Source organism: Cygnus atratus, chromosome 1 (genome assembly GCF_013377495.2).
Source record: "Cygnus atratus isolate AKBS03 ecotype Queensland, Australia chromosome 1, CAtr_DNAZoo_HiC_assembly, whole genome shotgun sequence".
NCBI lineage: Eukaryota > Metazoa > Chordata > Aves > Anseriformes > Anatidae > Cygnus > Cygnus atratus.
In genome coordinates this window covers 104532846-104556115 of record NC_066362.1, presented here as the reverse complement: position 1 = coordinate 104556115, position 23270 = coordinate 104532846, and the positions used below count along the sequence as shown (strand labels likewise).

General features: G+C 36.0%; 1 protein-coding gene across 45 annotated transcripts in view; it reads right to left on the bottom strand.

The window, feature by feature from the left end:
• The window catches only part of LOC118247810 (uncharacterized), a 364491-nt gene that overhangs the window by 142668 nt on the left and 198553 nt on the right, over positions 1 to 23270 (bottom strand). For 18 of the 45 annotated variants that reach the window (XR_004778552.2, XR_004778562.2, XR_007707702.1 and 15 more), the window contains one exon: positions 21861 to 21915. The exons of 10 other annotated variants lie outside the window; for them this stretch is intronic. Coding sequence is in view for 5 of the 35 variants with exons in the window: in XM_035546100.2 (XP_035401993.1) it covers positions 21861 to 21915 (55 nt within the window). In the remaining 30 variants the exon portion in view is untranslated. Of the gene's footprint in view, positions 1 to 667; positions 1198 to 2479; positions 2599 to 13471; positions 17280 to 20600; positions 20626 to 21860; positions 21916 to 22322; positions 22375 to 23270 lie in introns of those variants that run through there. 17 more of the 45 variants (XR_004778565.2, XR_007707698.1, XR_007707687.1 and 14 more) reach the window with 8 other exon arrangements.

Sequence of the window (23270 nt, the reverse complement as noted above, 5' to 3'; positions counted from 1 at the left end):
GATTGAAATGCCGCCCACGTGGTTCTGAATCCAGAGATGACGCTTTTCTTTTCCCTGCCAGCTGCAGGAGGCTGCCTGGGCACCACCAGCAGCTAAAAATGCTGCTCCTCGCCCCGGCTCCTTGCCACTGTGGTCCCAGAGCAGGGAGCTAGCTGGTGGCCCTAACTTCCAGGGGCCGCGAGCAGCATCTGCATGGTGTGACACTTCAGCTATGAAAATGAGACCTGTTGGGTTCTCCCACAAAGGTCTTCCAGATTAAATAAGCTTTCCAATTATTTAAAACTAAATGCTTTTCTGCAGGCTCATAAAACTCAGAAACCCAATTCATCTGTCTTTAATTAACAATTATGTAGCAACAACAACTCGGGATTCCACTTTTTACCACTTTGATAGTTTTCCTACTGATTTGAGTCAACAAATCAAAACAGATTTTTTTTTTTTTAATTTATTATTATTATTATTTTTTCTTCTAACAGGGCATGGGGGAATCAAGCTCAGCTCACTCCATCTCACATTTTTCCATCAGCCATAAAAACATTTAAGCCAAAATACATTGTTGTCTTCGAATAAGCCACTGACGAGGGTGTAACCTCTGAACCCGCATGGTATTTTGATCCAAGGTGACAACAGTGGTTCCATTAAAACTGAGTAGAAATCTCCAACTGAACTACAATGAATGTATATTCTGTTCAAATTTACTGCTATTATTATCAGTGATGGTATGTAAAAGGACAAGGGAACAGCCTGACTTTCAGATCTTTGAAGGGCATTTTCCAGTATTATTGCCACAAGTAATACACAGTCTGAGCTAGGTAAATTTGAGCAGCAGCTTTTGAGAAGCAACATGCATCAAATTCTGCACAGTCACTTTTACTTTCCCATGTCAAAAAGCATTTCAGCATGTGGCTAGTCCCCACAATGGAGCACTCGCCTCACCAATATTCAAAAACAGAATGTTAAAATCCTGCTGAAAAAATCACTTGCATATGGGCCCAGCAACAATTACAGATGTAGATGGATCTCAGAGTGTTTTGCCTATGAACTGATACAAGGATGACGCAAAAGGAACCAAAAAGACACATCTGCCAGAGCGTCTGGCCTTGTTCACCTGCAGCTGCAGCAGGCCAGGCGGCCAGGTGGAGGGAGGTGGCACTGGACCTCTCCACTGGAGGAGAGTGGACTGGTTCTGACATTGCCCTGAAGGAGGGAAAGGGAAGGCAAAGAGACATCTGAGGGTTTCTGAGTCTGTACTGAGTACCCCAGCCTTCCTAGCTCAGCAGGCAGTTTGTAAACTAATTGGAACAAAAAAAATGGAGCCTTCTCTGAGCAATGGCACCCTGCATGAGAGAAAAGCAGAGGAGAGATCAGGAAAGAAACATAGCAGCCCTCTCAGAGAGAAAGGAGAGGGAATGACTGAGGAAGGCAATGTCTACTCTTTTGTGTATTTGCTAGTTTTGTATTTATGAACAAACATATAACTGCAATTTCTACAAGTTAAAAGTTGAAAACACACAAAGCAAAGAGGAAATGCAAGTACTGGATATATTACATGTTTCTGGCTAACTTTAATATACTGTATTGCACGGCATAACACTTCACAATAAAACGGTCTTGTTTTGCAGAGCATACTCTCAAAGGCTCTAGTATATAGAGGTGATAAAAATTATTTGCAAAATGCATGCAAATGAAAATTTATCATCTGCTTGCTACTTTCATGTTATTTTCAAATGGCACTGTGCCTTCCCATTTTTTCTGCCTTAAGGTTAACACCACCAAATTAAGAGACTTAAGCAAGATGCTCCATGGTAAGAGCCAGACATGTCATTCATCATAAATTTAACTAAAATTTTCCTGTTCCTGAAATTTTCATCAACATTCTTGCTTTTATTAAGTTTCTTCTCCTCTAAACTTGTCACCGCATTATCTGCAGCCTATTTACTTACAAATTTATAAATTATCTTGTCTCTTTGACTCTGGCTGGACACCTGAACTTCAAAACCCTCTTTCTGCTTTGCTACTACAGAAGAAAATATTTTAAAATTGATAGCAAAAAAATGAGTAATGCACAGCAAATGTTCCTGTTCATGCAAGAAAAGCATTCTTCACAGACTTTAAGACCAGCTATTTCCTTAAAAGTGCAGATATTCATAAAGAGAAAAGGATGCAAATATAACAAATTGAAACAGCTACTGAAAATTCAAATGAGCATTTTCCAACAACTATTTTGCAGCATGAAAAAATCAAACATTGCAGATGGGAACAACCCTTCTGTTGTTCATGGCGAAGTGCAATTGTGGTAGAATAAGCAGCATGGCTGTGGTGCCGGAGGAGGGCTGGGACTGACATAAGCTCATAAAGAGGCCAAAGCAAAAAGCAGACTCTATCTTTATTCCACTTTTCTAAGAAACTTAGGTCCTTAGGGGTGATCATTCAGGCACAGAAAGATGTGGCATTTTCTCCACAAACAACAAGACAGTACCTCAGACAGGTAAAAATGCTGTGGTGGTATAAAACATCAAACCAAACGTGATGATAGGAAGAGCATTGTCACAGACATTTCCTTCAACATACTTGCTTCATCTTCTGTTTATTTCACCACTGTTATTCCATAAACATAAAAAAAGTTCAAATCAAGAGGTGAAGCATTCAATTCCCTCACATACACCAAATCCTAGACATATAAAAACTCTTCTTATGTGCTCTTTACCTCATTTGTCTCTTGCAGGCCTAAATGCAATTACAGACAAGCATCATCATCACTATTCATCAGATAAAAATTCTGACACACATATATTTCCCAAATTTAAAAAGTTGTAGTGCGTCACTCTTCTAAAAGCATAAGCAGCATGGCAGTTAGGTGTTTTTCCAGTTCTAGAGCCAAAGATACCAAACTTAGGTTCTTTTCCTAAATCATTTATCCTTAATACATGATGGAATATCTTACATTGCTCAGTGTTAACTACTCTGCATTGAATCTTAAGTAATAGCTTGAATTAGATAATTTCTAAATACTGTCTACACAGTTTCCATCATCTTGACCACTACCTCTGAAAACAAAAATCTGAAGTTACCTTGATCTAGTTCCTGGAAAATGTCACTGGAGGAGGAGGAAAGAGAACTAGGTAGCAAAGTGAGTAAACACCAAATAATTACTTACATTCCTTCTACTTCTGATTAATAAAACAATGTCGACATCTTTCACTAACACCTCTTCAAAACAAGGGCAACACAGCCAGAATATGCTTTACTAATTTCTGATTTAGCAGCATACTTAATGCCTAGACCTCTCCCAGTGTAACTCCCATGCCTATGCTCCCCTTCAAATATTGCTGCAGCGCTTAGCTGAGTTGCATGAAAATATAACCAGGGAACATCTTCACAACACCAATTCTGTCCCAAGCTTCAAAATGAAAATTTCTCATGGATATGGGAGCACACAAACATAACTCAGGGGAATGCATAGATGCCTTCCTGTTCCCAACTGTACACCAGATTGTGTAGAAAGGGTCCTCCACGGCCACTTATTTTCCTAGGACTCATTCTTGATCTGTATATAACCCAGGAAAATAAAGATGCTGCAAGGACGTTCTTCATACCATTGATTTCCTAATGAATGATAAACAATTTTTATGTTACTCATAAATACTTTTCCTATACAACCTTGTATGAATCCTGGTTGCTCACGAACTTAAAATGAAATCGTATGCAATGTTATTTAAAGGAGCATTTCATTTAGCTGCCTTTAGCCAAAAGTAGCCTTCAGTAGAGTATGTGCTGTGTGTCATCCATCACTCTACTTGCTATAACTGAATATGGCATCACACCTCAAAATGCCACAGAGTAGTGTTCTCGGGCAAAAACAGAAAATAAGTATTTTTGAAACATTCTTAATTATTTCAGGAAGGAAGTTACATACATCTTTAGGTACTTATATTCTTACAAATCTGGACAGTATTTTCCAAACCATCACCTGCAGGTAGGTATATACGTGCACATATCCAAAAACACCACACATTTTTTTGGTAATTTAATTACAAAAATATGAGGCCTGTGCATGCACTTCTCTGGGTTACATTCTTAGCAGGTTGAGTTCTGTTAGCCAAAATATCTGGGTAGGCCATAACTCTAAGTTGAAAAGAAAGAACATGTGCCTTATAGCCCAATGTTAGACGTGTTTTTGATTCAGCGGACTAAAGGATCAATTAGTTTTGAAGCAAAACTGATTGAAACTGGACAGGAAACAGTTTTTTATATCTCAGTTTTCAATTTCCCTACTGCAAATTTTAGAGTCAGCAAAATAATCTCACTTCAAATTGCACAAACCCTCCAATCTAGATTTTAATTTTTTTTATATTGGAGCAATTAACTCGTTATACATTAAAATGTTTTAAATATTCATCCTATATTTTTTACTTCTTTGATATTTTTAGTACAAATGGCTACACTTTCCAATTTTGTAGTTTGAATTGGCATAATTTTGTGAGTAAAACCTACACTTCAAGACAATAAACATCCTCAGATAACCTGAACAACACTGGAGACGGACGCAGAAGAGATCAAAGGCATGGAGCCTTCTCGGAAGATTGAGCAGGCTATGAGTGATCAAAGGCAGGGGAGAGAGGACTCTGGATCTTAACTCCTGCTTCCACTATACATGTATAATTTACAGGTTATTGGATTGTGGGGAGGGGAACTATTTATACATTAAAAGTAGGTTACAGGCCTGAAAACTTATTTAAAATACCAAAAAAAAAAAAAAAAAAAAAAGGACTTTAGTCATTGAAAATGTCTAGGCACTATCTTTTGCAACACACTTTTCCAATCTTTTTTTGTGATTGGGAATTGTTCAAATGCAAGCAGCTTTGTTTTCAATGAATCAGCATTTTCTGACAAAATTAAACAAACAAAAAGTACACTATTGTTTTCTGGTGTCATGATAAAAGAGACATCATGTTGTTTGTAAGTAATAACTCACAGGAAAAATGGAAAATTCATGTTCCAATTAGAGCATTGCTACTTATGTTAGCTTGCTTTTCAGGACATGTAGAGCACGTGTAACTCAAAATCTTCATCAGATTACATTTCCACATTATGTGAAATTCAAATTGGCACAGGGCACTCATCAATAATATGAGCTTTCATGAAATCAGTTGAGTTTCTTTGCTACCAGGTCCTTGGTTACTTGGTCATTGTTCATCTTTATCAGAAGTTCAGTACTTGAGAAAATATTTCCAATTAAAACTTTGCTAAAAAAGAGGCAATTATTACACCAAAGTTTTGATTTGGTAAATCAATTAAGAACATTTTTTTCAAAAACTCCTGAAGTGCTTTATAGAAAATGAATATCAAACATTGTGTGTACTTAATAAACACAAATTCAGCAGTCCAACAATTTAGTAATGACTCATGAATTCATATGATTTGTGACATCACAGCTCATTGAATTTTGTGATATTACATATACCTGCTGCCCCAGAGAATAAATAACACAGTGAATTTTATGTTAACATCACACTGCTTTCTTGATGGGGAGACAGGAGCTGCATCACAGCCAGCATTACCATAGATTAGCTGAAAACACACTTGAGCTTAAGAGATGGTTTTAGTTCACACTTGACAGCCAAAGCTGCCGCCTTGCACAAAGGGTAACAGACTACAAATAAGTGCAGAATGACTATTGGAGAGCTTGAAATATACTGAACCACTGGAAAAAAAAAATCAACAATGACAAAAAACACAGATAGCATATTCCATTATTTACTGGTCTGAAATTCTGTTTATTGAATGCCTGAACAGCACCAAAGAGATTTCAGAGGACCAAGAAGGGTCATGTACCTAGAAGGTGTTTTTATCTTCCCTAGGAATAAGCAGAAAACCTTTATTTGTTATTTAAAAATTGTGACAAGAGTACTTCAATATTGTTTCAACATCTTCCTGGAATTCTAAACTACTTGCAGATGTTTACATAACCTTTATGGACTTAAGGACATTAAAGTGATTTTACTCTAAATTTGTATAATGCCTAGTTCTTCAGGATCAAAGATGGGAATTTACATTCATTATTAAAACAACAACATGTAAAGTGGCCTTTATTTTAAATATGAGTGATCCAATATAGATGTACTGCATTTTGATCAGTACTGGGCACATCCTGGCTTAATAACTAGGAGGCATTAATTGTTCCAGTGGCTCAGAGATAGAGTATCTGCAGAAATGTGCAGTCTAGGTGGCAGGTACTGTCTGGTTTGCTTTCTAGAAAGACTTGGTTGTTGAAGAAGGTCAGTTTATTACACTGCCATATGACATTCATAACCAGGTGTATTCAAAGGGTAGGCAGCTTCAGGGTACATACACGGATGCTTCTAAAGATAGTCTCATGCCCTCTTTTTTATATTTCTCCAATTGTAACAGGAAATTAAAGTGTACGAATCATTTCATCTACAAATACGTTACTTTCAATTTGTTAACAGATGGTTCATTCAGCACAACTTCAGCAGACTATATTTGATTATATATCTGCTTCCTGAAAAGGTATTTTTCTAAAACACTATGGTAACCAACGCTTGCAGAACATGAAACAGAGCAACCAGATTTCTGGAATGCATTTCCGGATAACTTCTATCAAGCAGGGGAGAAGCAGAATGAAACATGTAGAAAACAGTCCTTTAGTTAAAATGCAGTTAAGTTCTGCAAACAGAATCTAGTTCTGTCCTCGGGGGATTAACAGCCATGGAATCAGGAATTTAAGAGAAACTTTCATAAAGAATGCCAATTTCCTGCATGATTTTTTACAAAATAAACTATAGAATGTCATGATGGGCACAAAGTATGCAGTAAGCATGTCCTTGATTCAGTATGTCCAGTGATGAATCTGTTATTTCCATACTCTGGGAGAGGAGCTGATCTGTATCTAGGCCTTTATCACGCAAATTCTTCTACTTGTATTCATCTTTACTACAACTAGCCTTCTCACTGAAATTAGGGGAACCATCCATAACAATACAACCAAGCATGCACAAGTTTCTTGAGCACAGGAACTTTAAAAATCAAAGCCACCTATAGCAGATGCTGTTTTTAATTATGAAAACATAAAACACTAGAGCACTGGAAATCCCATTCTTCACCAAGGCCTTTAGAGATGACCAAACCAGTAGCATATAACATTAATATGAACTAAAACATCCATCAATATGTCACCTTTCACCTCAGATCAATATCTTCTGCTGATACCTACTGGCAACTTGTAGCAGTTTCAAATAGCTAAGTGGCTCCTCCTATATATATGTGGGGAACCATATAATGTGCCTGCTCATTACCCTGATCTACTTTCCCATTTGTCAGCTTCCTTCTGTCTTCAATGGCATCAGCTATCTTTCTTGTTCAGGACGTTCATGGGTGTCTCTATGCCTAACAAAGAGCCTGGGATGCCCTAACAATCCAAATAAATAAGCAGAAGTACTGCTTTGCTCTCAAAAGATATGGCAACATAGTAGACTTTTTTGTTTTTTTTTTTTTAAAGGAATATAGTATTTGTATCAGAGAATCATAGAATGATTTGAATTGGAAGAGACCTTAAAGATCATCTAGTTCCAAACCCTCCTTCCATGGGTAAGGACATCTCCCACTAGACCAGGCTGCTCAAAGCCCTACCACCTCACCTTAAACAACTTGTCTGGGTAACCCGTTCCAGTTCCTCAACACCCTAATCATGTAAAATTTCTTCCTAATATCTAATCTACTTTTTAATTATTTTTTTATTTTTATTTTTAATTTAAAATCATTACCCTTTGTGCTATCACTACATTCCCTGACAAAGAGTAGCTCTCCTGATTTCCTGTAGGCTCCCTTTAGGTACTGCAAGGCTGATATAAGGTTTCCCCAAAGCCTCTTCTCCAGGCTGAACAACCCCAACTCCCTCAGCCTGTCTTCATAGGAGAGGTGCTCCAACCCTTTGGTCATCCTCATGGCCATCCTCTGGACTCATGCTAATACATCCATGTCCTTGTGCTGGGGGCCCCAGAGTTGAATGCAGTGCTCCAGGTGGGGTCTCACGAGAGCAGAGAAGAGGGGGACAATCATCTCCTTCGCCCTGCCTCACTTCTTTTGATGCAGCCCAGGATATGGTTGGCTTTCTGGGCCGCAAGCACACATTGCCAGCTCATGTTGATCTTCTTTCTCATCAACCAACACTCCCAGGTCCTTTTCATCAGAGGTACACTCAATCCATTCCCTTCTCAGCCTGTATTTATGCTTTAGATTGCTCTGGCCCAGGAATTTGCACTTGGCCTTGTTGAACTTCATGAGGTTCACACAGGCCCACCTCTCAAGCCTGCCCAGGTCCCTCTGGATGGCATCCCTTCTCTCCAGTGTGTCGACTGCACCACACAAATTGGTGTCATTTGCAAACTTGCTGAGAGTGCACTTGATCTCACTGTTCATGTCGCTGACAAAGATGTTAAACAGCACTGGTCCAACACGCACCCCTGAGGAACACCGCTCATCACTGATCTCCACTTGGACATTGAGCCATTGACCGCAACTCTTTGAGTGCAAACATCCAGCGAATTCCTTACCTACCTAGTGGCCCATCTGCCAAATCCATGTCTCTCCAATTTAGAGATAAGGCTATCATGCAGGACAGTATCAAATGCTTTGCACAAGTTCAGGTAGATGATGTCAGTTGCTCTTCCCCTATTCACCAATGTCGTAACCCCATTGTAGAAGGTCACCAGATTTGTCAGGCACGATCTGCCCTTAGTGAAACTATGTTGGCTGTCACCAATCACCTCCTTATTTTACACTGTATACCTTTGGGTTCATTAGATGGTCTCAAACCTGATCTTCCTACAATGGGTGGTTCTTTATTCTCCCAGACCCTGCCTGTGCCTTCTGGGCTATGTGGCTGGAGCTCTTGCCAGTGAAGACTGAGGCAAAAATTTTATACATTGTCAGTCATGATGTAAATCCTAATCGCTAAGCATTTGTAAGCAAAATTTATTGTAGGAAATAAACATTTTTGCCAAACAAGCCTTTCTACCACAGCACTATTTCATTCAAACCTCCTGTTGTGGTTTTCATTCTGAAAGGTCTTCTTTTCTTCTGGGAGAAAAACTACGCATCTCAAACTCGTTTACAAAAAATATTTTAAGTTATTTTGGCAACTCATCCCCAAAAGTCTGCATTTGTTGAGTCACTGATATGCGACCTAAGTCCCCTCATTACTTTTAATCTTTAAAAAAAATACTTACAAATGGTAATTCTTACTCTTCAGCTGTATTGTCCATCCTGAGCTACTCTGTAGATACTATAGTTTGTGCACATGCCCACACATATATGGCCAAAGAACACTTGTCAAAATATTGCTTGGCACTGAGAAACGTGTTAGTCTCCTGAATACAGTGTATGACAGAGTTTCACCCCTCTCACACCCTTTTTCTCTCTCAGAAAGCTGTCCTTCGAGTCATGTTCTGGAGCAGAGACCATAGCAGAGAGAGTGTGGATCTGTGGGCTTTATCAAAGAGAGTTATTTAGCCGATGAGTAGTCTTGTTTTTTCACCTGTGGTATTGTCTCCATGTTACTGTAAGAAACCACTACCAATAGAATACATACTTACTTCTCCTGGAGAGGAAGGATAATCAATAAGTTGTTGCAAATTAGGGTTCATCTCTTCAATAAATGAGATTCTGCTCCTGATGTCAGGTTGTATAGTGCAATTCATGAAGTTTGCCAAAATGTTTAGGTAGCAACCATACAAATTTCAGGCAAGTTCACACTGTGAATTTCTGAAGGTACTATTCTTGTATGATGCTTAACAATAGAGGTATCAATCTATTGATGATATCTCTGGATGTGAATACCAGTCCACCTACACTGTGAGTGAAGCTAGACCATCAATAGTTGACCTCTAAAAGTTACAAATTATTTATTTTAACTCTTAAGTATCTTATTTCACTCAAAGCAGTAAATAATGTCTCTTCTATCTAACGAATTACGTTGCTTTGCCTTTCCAGGATTTGTGAAAACATTATTTGGCATAAAATGATTTAGGTAAAAATCCAGACCAATTTTTATAAAATATCTGGGTCTAAGTTCAAGTCCTGCATTGTTTTATGAATTAAAGTATTTGATCGGATGAACAATGTAATTTCAAATGTGATGCTTTTTCCAGTTAAAGAAAAAGTTACAAAGTGAAATTTCAATTTCTTGTTTGACATAACTTAGAAATGTGTAATAGCTGTGAGAAAGACAATTGTCACAATTACAGAATAACCTCTAACACAAAATAAAAACAATGCAAAGAGATCCTGTTCTCACTAGGTAGGTTAGATATGGATTTAAATAAAATTATCAAGAAATTTTAAAGTCTGGTATCTTCAACGAAGAATTATTCATTTAATTGGCCATTTTTTTAACACATACTGTGCACAGGTATTTTAAAAATACATTTTGTGTATGATTTTTTTTTTCAGAAACTCATTTATTCATTTCATTACTCTCTTAAAAGTAGTACAAGATCTTTACTTTAAAATAGAATTTTCTTGGAGCTATCTCCAGAAAATTTTAGCAAAAGTACATGAGAATTGCAAAGCTTTTTGAAATATCATAAAATTCCCTTTATATTCGGTGGAAAGAGTGCCTTTAATTGTTTGATATCTTTTTACTCTGTAGTGTTCAAATTGCCTCAGCCTCTGCCTGTTTATGCATTTTAAATCTCTAGCTATTTCCATGTACTGAATGAACACTGCTTTATTTTTTAGCTTTTTTAGCAAACAGGATTTGCCTCTTATTCGTTTAATATTTTGAGTATATTGTGCATGCAGGTTTTCTAAGTCTCTCTTCAGCACTGCACCACTAGAACACAAGGTAGCCAGCTCCCCAGCTACCAGAATTCCTTGCTGGACAGAACAGTGCTTTACCAAATGGAGGGCTCTCTCAAACTCCTCCTGCTCTGGAAACAAGCTTACAGAATTATAAAGATTATAAGATTTTGGAAACTTTTTTTCCTTCCCAAATGAAAAATGAGGTTGATTAAAGTCCACTAGCCAAAAATTCTGACCTTTTTTTATAGGTAATTATGTCTTTTAATAGTCTCTTAGACATTTCTGAACTACTCTTGAAAGAGATAGCAACATTCATGGATCAAATGGCAGCCCCGTTTAGTAGCCTTCCAAAAGTCTGCAGTGTCAGCCAACACATGCAAATCTGTTCTCTTTCACCTAACTGGATACAATTTTCATCATTATTGCTATTTCGTTCCACCTCTTTTATTTTATATTTCCACATGCAGAATTTGTTAACATTTAAGAAAGTTTTCACAGCTTCCCTATTTCTCCTTCCCCAAACCTACAAGAATCACCATACAAAAGCAGAGCACTAAGCAGCAGATGCTAATCCCATAGCTTAATGCACCACCGGAAAGTAATCAGATATTATGATGATAAGAGCAGTATAATAACCTACATGGAATAAAGTATTTTCATTGTTCATTCTTATCTTCTCTCACAATTTGGATTTCTGTGCTTTGAGGGAACTTATTTCCCAGGAGCACATCTATGATGTACTATTTAAATGACAGCATGGTTAACATGAATTCTTTTACTCTGTATAATCAAGTCTATTATACTGATAATATCGTACAACTTTTAGGAATATTCAATTGCTATTCAAATACTTAACCACATAGATACCTACTGTTTATTTTAATATAAAGTTTAATTAATCTCCTTGTTCCTGCTAAAATGCTGACTGTGAAAAAATTATTCCATGATCTATATCATCTATATTTCATAACTTCTCATCACCAACCAGGTTTATTTGGATTATACCCAGCCACTTTCTCTTTCTTATTTACCTTTTGCTGTTGGAAGCTAGTCTAATCTAAACACTTTCTTTCTCTTTTTCAGTGTGTTCCCTTCAAAATATCAAACGTACTTAGATGTCAAGATTTCTATCATTTTTTCACTTTTGATATCAGCGCTTCAGGAGTCCTTCTTCCTAACTGGAGTATAAACATGAAAACCTCAGCAGACGTATAACCAAAAATGTTTGGGTTTTGCTGAATCAAGGTATCAGATGATAAAATTTTATCATAAGTAACAATCTTTTATCTATATTCCACATGCATATTTCCATTATTTTAAACATAAATCCAATAACTGTATATAATTATATAATAATATTTATTCAGAATTTTTCATTTTCCAGTGTAGCTTGTGATCCTTTCTCTGCTAGAAAAATGAGGACCTTAAAGTTACATTTAAAATAAATTTGGACAGAAAAACTTTAGAAAATGCTATGTTCCATAAAATATATTTTGTTCAGATTAGAGATAAAATCCAATCATTTCAATTTTGTAAAAGGATATCAATGCTACTTAAACTGTAAATATTGACATACCTGACTATGATGTTGCTAATCGCATTTTCATACTGTTGCCATTACAGCTATGTGCATCATTAGTACAGACTTATAGTCAAGTCTATTAGTTAATTTATTAAGTATCTACGTAATACTTCTGACTTTCCCTGTAAGTAGATTTCCCAGTTTGATGTCTTTGTCAGTTTTGTGCTTTTAGACTATAACTGTTTTTATATGATTCATCTAAGTGAATGCATGTGAATTGTAGCCTAGAGTTACTGTTTCTGTACATGTGAATAGAATATCAAGAATTATACACTGTATTTCACAATAAAATTGAATTTATGAAAATAAAGGGACTACTCACGTGAAAAAGTACATTCACTAGTAAAATTTGGAAAAGGTGTTACCACCTTGTGAAGGATAACAGGAGAGGAGGGAACTGTTTGGTGCAGTGTGTTATACATATGGGTCTTCACATGTCTTTCCTATCCCTTGCAGCTACAAAATGGTCATAGAGATCATGACTTTCCTGTTACTACTCACCAAAAAGGCAGGGCTGGTATTATAACAGGAACAAGTTTTCAAATCTTCAGCAAGCTGCTTCCCTATAACGAACCTACCAAGCCTCCATGCCATGTAACCAACAGCAAGAAGAAACCAACCTGCCATATACTTTCTTCAGAAAAGCTCTTAATTTTGGATGGGGGAAAAGAAATCATAGCACTTAAGGGCACAGCTACAATGGCATTAATGGCCAGCCATGATCAGAAAATTAAAATACTAACATTTCAAATGCTACTAAGATTCAACAAGAACCGTGACTGCTTATAGACTTTGGCAATTTGTCTGTTTACTTAGTTGTCAAATGCTAACATTAACATTCAGGTGTTAAGAATTGAAAATGTTTATAAACTAAAACAAACAGGAAGTATGTATTTGTGTCAGACAGACAGGGATGGGGGCAAGAGGATATGGCCTAAGTATTCTTTACATTTTTTTTAAGCTGCTGTGGATGTTTTTTTGTTTTATTTTATTTTATTTTATTTTTTTCTCTCTCTTTAATATGAAAGAGTAGATCTAGAGTTTTAAAGATGTACTGGAAGTGATTAGGGTAGTCTGACCTAAGTTGCTGATAAAAGTCCAGGGAGGAAGAAATCCGCTGTTATGATTTAACAGTGCTGTTAAAATGGTGGCTTAGGTAGCTTGTGAGCTAAATACCACCACCATCAAAGCCTAAGCACCTAGACTTGCTACCTGCTTTCCAAAGCGAGTGACACCGTAATATGCATAAATGTAAGTCTGAAGTAGGAGTGCATGATGGACTTAACATAACCTGTTAAAAATTATTTTTGATATACTTGTTAGAGGCAAAATAAAGCAAGGCTCTATGCTAGAAAGTTATCAAAAGCAATTCAGAATCTGCCCCATAGGAGAAAAAAAAATGACAAAAAGATGGCTTTTTGGTACAGTTTGAAATATGCAATCAGTTTAAAAGATGCTGAGCACAAGATAAATGCAGAGTATGCAAGGTTCTGTGAACCAAAAAGCCTAGTCACAGCATTATGACAGGTTTATGACATCTAACCATCACAGCAAGTGAAAATATAGGAGAGATGGCAGGTGGGAGGTAGTACTTACTTGATATTCAAGGAAAAATATTAATGGATGTGTATAAAATGTAACTATCTTTTAATGTGTCATGCTTAGGAATATTTGCATAATATTATCCTTTAAATTGCAGTGTGTACTTATTAATTTTAGTGTCACTCCCAATAAATCTGGCATCTGTACATTCAGTGGGACTGATCTAGCACACTTGCATCTGTTACAGACATTTGGAGTCTCAGTTGAAGAAGTGGTTCCAAAGACACGAAGAAACATCAGTTTGTGGAGAAAAACTGAAAGCCTCCAAACAAATCATGTCCTAGGAAACTGTGTCCTGCAATGAGAAGGGATGCTCCAAGGCACCCTCCAAACTCTTCCCACATATACATTCCTTACAAGTTTTTCTTCTTCTGCATATTGCATGTTACATACATACGAGAAGTCTATACATACATACATACCAAGAATCTATGAACAACCAAAAGAACTCGGAAAGAAAGGTGTACAAAACAATTATAAAATAAACCTGAGGAGTTTTTTTTTTTTTTTAAACAAAACAAAACAAAACTCAGCGATGAAGAACTATGAAGCAAAGCACATGCTCTGTTTATGTCCTAAGTCCTTAGTGTTATATACCTCATAGCATATTGCTTACTGCCTCCATTCTCTGATTTCCACTTCTCCCTAAGAATTACATCATTAGATAAATGTGAAATGTGGGCTGTAAGTATTTTTCTGTTTAAAAAAAAAAAAACACTTATGCTTCTTATTGAATAGAAATACACACACATACAAAAGAAAAAAAAAATGACAAAACACAGAGCTGTATGTCTGGTCTCATCATTGATGTGAATAAACTCTTTTCTACTAGATGGGTATTTTGGAATTTAGCTTGATGTCCATTTGCAGTGCACAGCAGGAATTGCACCACATGTCCTGTGAGACCAGGCTGACAAATCTCAAGCCTAAGAGCTGATCTCATTTACCAAAGAATCACAATGGGGAAAGAAAACCCAAACAGGATTCAGAATTTTGTAAGGCAACACAAACAAGCAATCCAGAAGTCAGAGAAGCTCCAATGTAATGTTTTTCATCTGCTCCATGAGACACCATTAAGTGTACAGGCAACGAAACCTTGCAATAGTTGAGGCTTCTCTTGTGTTTACTCTTAAGAGTGTGAAGAACACATTACAGTCACTGATTCTTAAGGAGACCAAGACATACCTATGAGTATGCGTTGAAGTACCATCATTTTCTAGCAGGCCCCTGCCACATTAGATCTTCAGAACAGATTTAGACCTGTAAATGTGCCATTTCCTAGCTTTCATATGTTTCACTTTGTAATGTAAGTAACTTCCTTTTAATGTAATTTTTTACAGTGTAGTGTCTATTCAAGAAGAATTAGATATGCTTGCTAGGGAGCTTTTTTGTTGTTTTAAAACCATCGTGAGTTAACAGGATGCAAAACTTTAGAATATATCGTCTTCAGACAGAACTAGCACACAAAACTTGACAATTTCACTTTTTTTAATCTATGATAGATGTTAGTGTTTCCTGCAAAGCAGCTGTAAAAAAAGATGAAAAATATTTTAACTCATTTTTAGGAAACATTTCCTCCTCATCCTTCCTACAGACATTTTTTCTGATTATTTGCTTAGTTGCATTCCAGTGAATCAGAAATCAAAGTTGTCAATAGTGTGTATAAACATCCCAAGAGAGGGTTAGAAAAATGAAGCTATTAAGGAATGACTAAGACAACTGTAGAACAGCTGTTCACTTTTGCTATATATTATGAAAATTAAACAAATATCTCTTCAAACATAAAAGATGCAGTAATAAAAATAACTTCCTTAAGATATTCAGTTCAAACTACAAAATACTACTGCTGGTATATTCAGATGAATTTTCCCTTAAATGTTCCAGGAAAAACTACTTAAAACTAAGCCTTTGGACATATGACAGATTTTAAGATACTGTAAAACATGAAGCAAGTTAGTATCTCATCCAGTTATTCATTTTGAGAAAATGCCAAAGCCACAATAGTTACAGCTCCACTGTTCCAAGATGAGGCTTGTAGTTCACAATTCCTGTAATTTCTGACATACTACTGTCTGGAGGTATTTGAGAAAGAAATACTTTACATACACTATCCTATTCTTACGCACCTGACCAATTTTTAAAAATAAATTTGGAGCTCTACAGAATTAACTGGTGAAATGTTTCTTCTGAAATACTCACATGGTCTACTTCAGGTGAGTGAAAATTTATGGTTCATTTGGCAATTTCCTCATGAAAACAACAGAATGTAGAATGATGAACAAAGGCACAATAAACAATCACCTGCAATTCTTGCTTCAAAATGGTGTAAATTTAGAATAATTAGGTATGAATCTATTTTTCAGGCTTCCTCCTCCCTACAGCAACAATCAGAAGAGTGCTGTAAAAATTATGAGATTTATGAGAGGAAGAAGACTGGTTCTTACTTTTGAGTCTTGTATATTGCTTTCATAAACACTTTTAAAATATCCAAGATTTTGAAGTTATAATCGGTCTTTGAAAATGTCATCTGTAACTACTAAGGCTACAAAATTAAAGAGAGCATGAAAGCAAGAGCTCTTTCATAATCACATCCAACAGCTGGAGCATTAACAAAATTATCAAACTTTGCAAGATGGATGGCAGGAGAAAAGAGTTGCCAAGTTTGCTGAGATCATGACCCTGCAAGTGGCCTCTTGTGCTTGTACGAAGATTGGTCAAAATCTGTCCTGTCTGGAAACAAGGGCTTTCTCTGTCTGGATGTAGCTCCAAGACTGGAGCCTCTATATGCTAGCAATTTAATATGTGAACTTTGTACATGAAGTATTAAAAATATTTTAATTGGTTAGTTAGCTTGAGACTATGATACAGTTAAACTTTCCTAGGTCTACAGACATAGCACAGAAAGAGACACTGTATATTCCACCGACACTAGAAATTATTGTTCAAGGCTTGTATTTCATTCAAAAAGGTCAAAAAAAACCACACATTTTCCTATAAGGAAGGAAAAAAAAGAGAATGCTTGGTGGCAGAGTTACTCAAAGGCAGACAAAGCTGAGGATCCTGACTTCGTGAATATACACAATGCTGGATCACAGTCCCGACCCGCTAACGAAGGCAGGATTTTTCTTCTCTAATCACCTCTCTCAACAACTGCAGTGTAAACTCCTTCAGTCTTCAGGGGCAGCTCCTGGCAATACTAAGGTGCGATTTGCATATAAAAGTCTTGATCTGCCATTACTGAAGCTGTTGTAACTGTGTGGGAGCAGCAGCTGACCTAGAACACACAAAATGTGCAATCGAAGTGAGGGGGAATTCCTGATGATAACTTCCTGCTGGGAAAAGGTAGATACTATCACCCTGAAGAAAGCCAGTCTGGAGAAATAAAAACCTCAGAGAGTTTTGTCATCCAAGTCACCCACAGGATTTAGTGTAGATGACTAGTAGCTATTACTACATAAGAAGAGAAAATTAGAGTGAATTTAGGACTTGTTAATTAAAAACACCACAAATGAAGATCTACCGATGAAGTAAACAGAAGTTCAGGGGGCTTCCGTTACTGACATAAACTGAAGAGAAACACCCTTTCGGGTACTAAAATGCCACATTAATTACAGTGAGTTACACAAGCAATCTTTTTCTCATTACTTGTACTAAACTCCTCCATATTCTTGCACACCCAAACTGAAAAACAAACAGCCCTTCTAAAGAATGGCTTCATTTAAGGCCTCTCTCAAAATGTACACATTCATATACTTTTTCATTGATTAAAACAAAGGGACCACAAGAACAATTATTTGCTTCTGGGCATTATGAGTAATATCTCTGAATTAAATTATTTTCAATAGTGAAAAGTACTAGCACATGAATGAAATTGCCTCTTAAAAACCATACTGCCTTTTCAAGTACATTTTGCACTAGCCTGGAGATGTGCAATTCTGAGTACAGAGGCATGAAAAAACCAATACTTAGCTGAGAATCTGCTTTTGTTTTTCTTCTGTCTGTTAAATATTCAAGTAGAAACAATTTCATCTGTATTGATTCTGTATGAAACTCAGCTCTGTGCACAGAAACAAGCACACAGTTTTATGACAGACAAGACTTCAAAATATCAGTAAAAACAGAAACTGCCATGCAGGATGAAACCTAAGGCTATCTAGTCCAGTATTGTGTCTCAGAGAGGCATGACCAGGTGTTTCAGAGGAGGTTTGGCTGAAACATAATAAGGAGACAGTCGTTGGTTTATTTTATTCTGGCTCAAATATGTTTTGGTTTACAGTTTGTTTGTGAACAGATCTCTGTATTTGAAACTTGAGCAGTGAGTGATTAGTTGGATCACATGATATCATTCAAGCATAACACTGGTAATCAGATTTCCTATGTGAAAACTGTGAATCCAATTTTCACTCTCAATGACTGTTCCTTATAATGGGCTTTGTGTCTGCCAGTAACTTGATGTGCTAGAATAGTCTTAAAATGCTAAAAATTCTGAATGTTTCAGAGAGGCTCTGTGTGACTACCAAAAACTTCTCAATGAACTTTTATGCCACAGTTATAAGAGCTCTCCTGGTATATGAAGATTTTTTTTTCCAAAATACTTATTAAGAGCATTTAATATTTCATATAGATCATGAAGATACAGGATGCCGCCAGCAGAAAAAAAAAAAAAAAAAAGTGCATGAAATGTAGATTGAAAATGAAGTGATCATTTTCATGTTGCATTTTTATATGTTCACATAGAAAATATCTGGTCCACAATCTGTGTACTGCAAAGAAATTGTATACTAATTGTACACCCATACTTTTAGCAGGCTTTCAGCGCCTCAGAGAATACCAATAGGCTTGCAATCTTCAAAATATAGCTTTTTGTCAGAGAGCTAGTTATTGTAAGAACAGTTTTTGACAGTATCTATGGAAAATTTCTTTATTGCACAGCATTGCACTAGTAATACAATGCCTCAGTTTCTTAAAGTGCCCTATACATACAATAGTGGCTCAAACATGAAAAAATCTGCCTGGCTTAATAGTCTGTATAAACTAGGTCTCAGTTTCACTAATGTCTACTTGACAGAGACAGTGTTGGGTTTTCAGTCACTAGGCAATTGTTCACACTAACACAACAACAGAACAGGGGGTTGAACAAAAACATGAACAATCTTGAAGATACTTTGATTAACGTTTAAAGTGACAGAGAGATGTTAAAGGTTCCAGATCAGAACCCATTTCATTACCAGTAGAAAAGATTAGCACTGAACTCCATGATGAACCACTCATCTTCAGCCATGTTTCGCCAAACACTCTACCTCATCACAGGCATGTTCATAAACTGTATCATCTAATTAATTTATAGAGATTTGTAGAATACGTACAAAGACAGATATTCTGTCCATGGAGCAGAAATATTTACTGTAGCTCTTTTTTTCTACTTTATGAAGGCAACAATCATCATCACTGAAGACAATTGATAAATTGAAGCACTGAAGCACTGAAGCAATTGAGAAAGCTAGTAAGGTCAGTAGAGACTTTATAACTATGTAGCTCCTTTTGGGGTCTGATCTCTGTCTTTGGACTGTTGTTTTTTAGCACCAACTTCTTAAAAATTGATTTCCTTGACTGGCAGATATATTTGATCTGGAAACTACAGCCTTGGATTAGGTGATCTTTGGAGGTGACGGCTGGCGTAAGAAGGTTGGCAAGGTACAGAGAAGAAGTTAGAGAAAACAGTTTATTCACTAAAAATGCAGTTTAGATGCTCCAGATGAACTTGACTTCATTACTTTAATAAAAGAACATGATTAGTTTTGTTAAAGACAGGCTTGAATAAATCTTACTGAAATATATTGATTTTCATTTCAGATAAAAATGATTAACGATACTTAGAGAAACAAAGAGTTAAAGAATGAAATTAAATTTGTTATTTGAGCCATGATTTCTTTTCTCAGATTTTTCATATTGATGAGTAAATCAGTTATTATTCTGAATCAATCTAAGTATTACAATTTCATTATAATTTACATTTGAAAAGCAAGTGACATGACAAGCTTTTCAGAAGATGTCTATATAAGAAGAATAAGTATAGAGGTTGTCAATAGCCTTTTTTTTCTACGGCTGTTACAATTATTTTATCAGATTTATTTATTGTCAATAATTGTGTCTTACATTTTGAACAAAATATAAAAATATTTTCAAGCATGAGTAAGGAAACTCAGAAGAATGACTAACTTGGCCTAGATGTGAAAAATGAAAGATGCAAATATAACTCCTTGATCATTTGTCCCATGTTACCCATCTTTTAATATGAAATGCCTAGGAGAAGCCCTTAAGATTAACATTTGAAATCACTAGGTGGTTTTAATCCCAGATTTCACTTCCTGATTGCAAGACTGATTGCAGACTGATCTGCAAAAAAAAAATAAAATAAAATAAAATAAAATCCATGAATATCCAACTAGAGGAATTCAGAAGACACCACTACCTGAGGTCTGTATCTAGTTTTTAAATGATGTGAAGGTATAGTGGGTTTGAAGTGAATTTTCAGGACAAGATTTAAAGGGAAGAGATCTCTCCTTGGTGAATTGAGCTCAAGGAAGCTTTCTATGTCTTGCTGGCACCACAGAAAAACCCTATGATAAGAAGATAGAATTATAAGATTATAAGAGACCACCTCTCATCTTAAATAAAGATGAGGTTAACAGTACAAATAAAGTGTTAGAGCTATAGAACATTATGACATGAAACAAGTGAATGGATTTGATATGAACCCGAAGTACACATTTTTTTTATTTTTTTTTTTTTGCCCATATCTAGTTATTTTAGCCATAGCTAAGATGAGTCTATGGAAAAGCACCAGAACTTTAAAACTAAGGGAAACGATCTCTGTAAACAAAACAGTCCACATGAAATAGTATCACTAATTCACTTTGTCCAGTCTATTCTCTCCCAAAAAGGTATCAATCACTCAAGAAGAAATATCAAAAAATGACGGAATTTGGTATATGTAACGTTAAAGCTAAACCACATTAAAGCTCCACGCAAATAAGCCCAACTCCATCATCAACACTGATAACAATAAAAGAGCCAAAAAAGTGTTTTCTGCCAACTACAGCATACAACAACAGACAATCAAACCACAATTCCATAGGTAAAAGATACACCTCAGTGTACCAATCTATAGACAGTAATATATAGACAGTAATATTTTAAGTTGGTTCTTTGACTTGGCTTTTCAGTACCCAGTGTTGTCGTTTTGTATGGCTTTTTTTTTTTTTTTTTTTTTTACTGCAAAACTGATCATTAGAAGCAACTTTGTTCATTTCATAGTTGCATTTTATTAACTTCTGCTCTACAGAAATGGCATTCATAAATTTCCAAAGTCACTTCCACTTTCCACCAGCCACTCTACTGTTGCTGTTCCATTCCTGCCTGTGTTGTTAAAATATTATCTCTGGAGTTCTCAACAGACAATCCTGTCTGCAATGCTGGTACCCAGCCAGGCAGAGAGAGACTGATAACACCCAGCAAAAAAAAAAAAAATAAAAAAAAATCCATTTGTAAATTGTAAATATCAACAGAAAGTGAGGAAACTAAGATGACAAGTAAAAAGAAGAATAGAGAGAAAGAATAAAATTAAGCATATCTGGAAAATAAACTGAGTTTCCAACTGAAATTTAAAGAATTTGGGAGATTTCAACTTTTTTTTTTTTTTTAATTGGAAATTGACAACCGCATTTTCAACCTTTTTTATAATAGATTTTGCAGATTTTGTCCAACAAAACAACACCAGTCTCTCAGAATTAATTGCCTACTGTCTGGAAAACATATTTACAAAAAACCTCTATATGTATGTATATTTGCTTACCTGGTCAGTTAAAGAAAAATTCACAGGCTTGAGAAGAATGTATTGTAAAAGAAATCTGTTAAAGGAAAACAAACAAACAAACAAAGAGACATTTTATTATGATTTCTTTCTTTCATATTTTTGATGATAAATTAGTAATAGTGTGGTTACTATCATATGCAAATTACAGGCAACAAAATCAAAGTAAACAAAAAGCTTCTTAAAATCTATTAAGTCGGTGTTTTCCCAAAAGAGTCCTGACTGTAGATCAGGATTACATTTATAAGTAATAGTACTAAAACCCATAGACTATATTGTTCACTATACTGTGCTATTCAGAATGGATTGAATATATCTGTAATGTAAAGTTTGTAATAATTTTTGTGTCTTTTTATTCAAATAGCTATATGCATATCTATCATTACTTGTTTAGAAGCATACGCAGATTTATAGTATGTCCATGTGGTAGAAAAAAGCACTCACTTCTCATTAAATGTTCTTCAGGGTGCTTGAATACACGCAGTTCATTCGTTTTCTATAAAATTTCATATAAATGTAGTATGAAAAGAGCATTATTAAGACTGGAATGTGATTCATATAAATTTTAGAAAATGCCACATGTTTGGCTGCCAGTGCAATTTTTATTTCTTCAATGAGTATTGTATGGCACAGCTGCTAATTGCTTAGCCATACAGCATCCTTCCATGGGAACTCCTCTTCATTTGTTGTACAAACAGACATGCAAAACATTCAAGCACTGATAGTTTGTATTAATTTCATTGCTTAATTCGTGGATTGGAGAGACATTCAGAGAGTAGTATTGAAATCCTGATTTTAAAACTGCATTACGCTGCTATGCTACCAACACTGCAATAATGACTGTTTTGACTGTAGCACAAACATCATGCAACTCAAATTCAGCAAATTCCTTTGCAGGAATAGCGCTGTCCCCATTTTACAGATGAGTTACTTGGTGCTAAGGGATCAAGCTGAAAAGTGAATACGTAATTTGGGTCACATGGGCCTAGTTTTTCATAGGACTGAGCATTACACAGCACTTTATATATTCAAGGCACCACTCACAACAGTTTCAATTGGACATATAAATACCAAGCACTTTTGCAAATTAGATGCCAAACTTAAATTACAAAAATGAGGAACATGCAATTGCTGACCAACTCTAAAAACTATGCAGTGCACCTCACACCTCAATATGTGAACTCTGTGATAAATCTGAGGACTGTATTTTATTCTGCAGAGCTTTAATCAACTTTGTCATGAGACTCCTTTTTCTTGTCCTGAGACGTTCTCAGTCACTGCATACTTTCCACTTTCTCTTTCTGAACAAGACTGTCACTTGTTACAAAACTCAATTTATGCTCAGAGCTGGCCCATCTGTTCACTGCCTAGATTGAAGGCTGTATGAAAAAG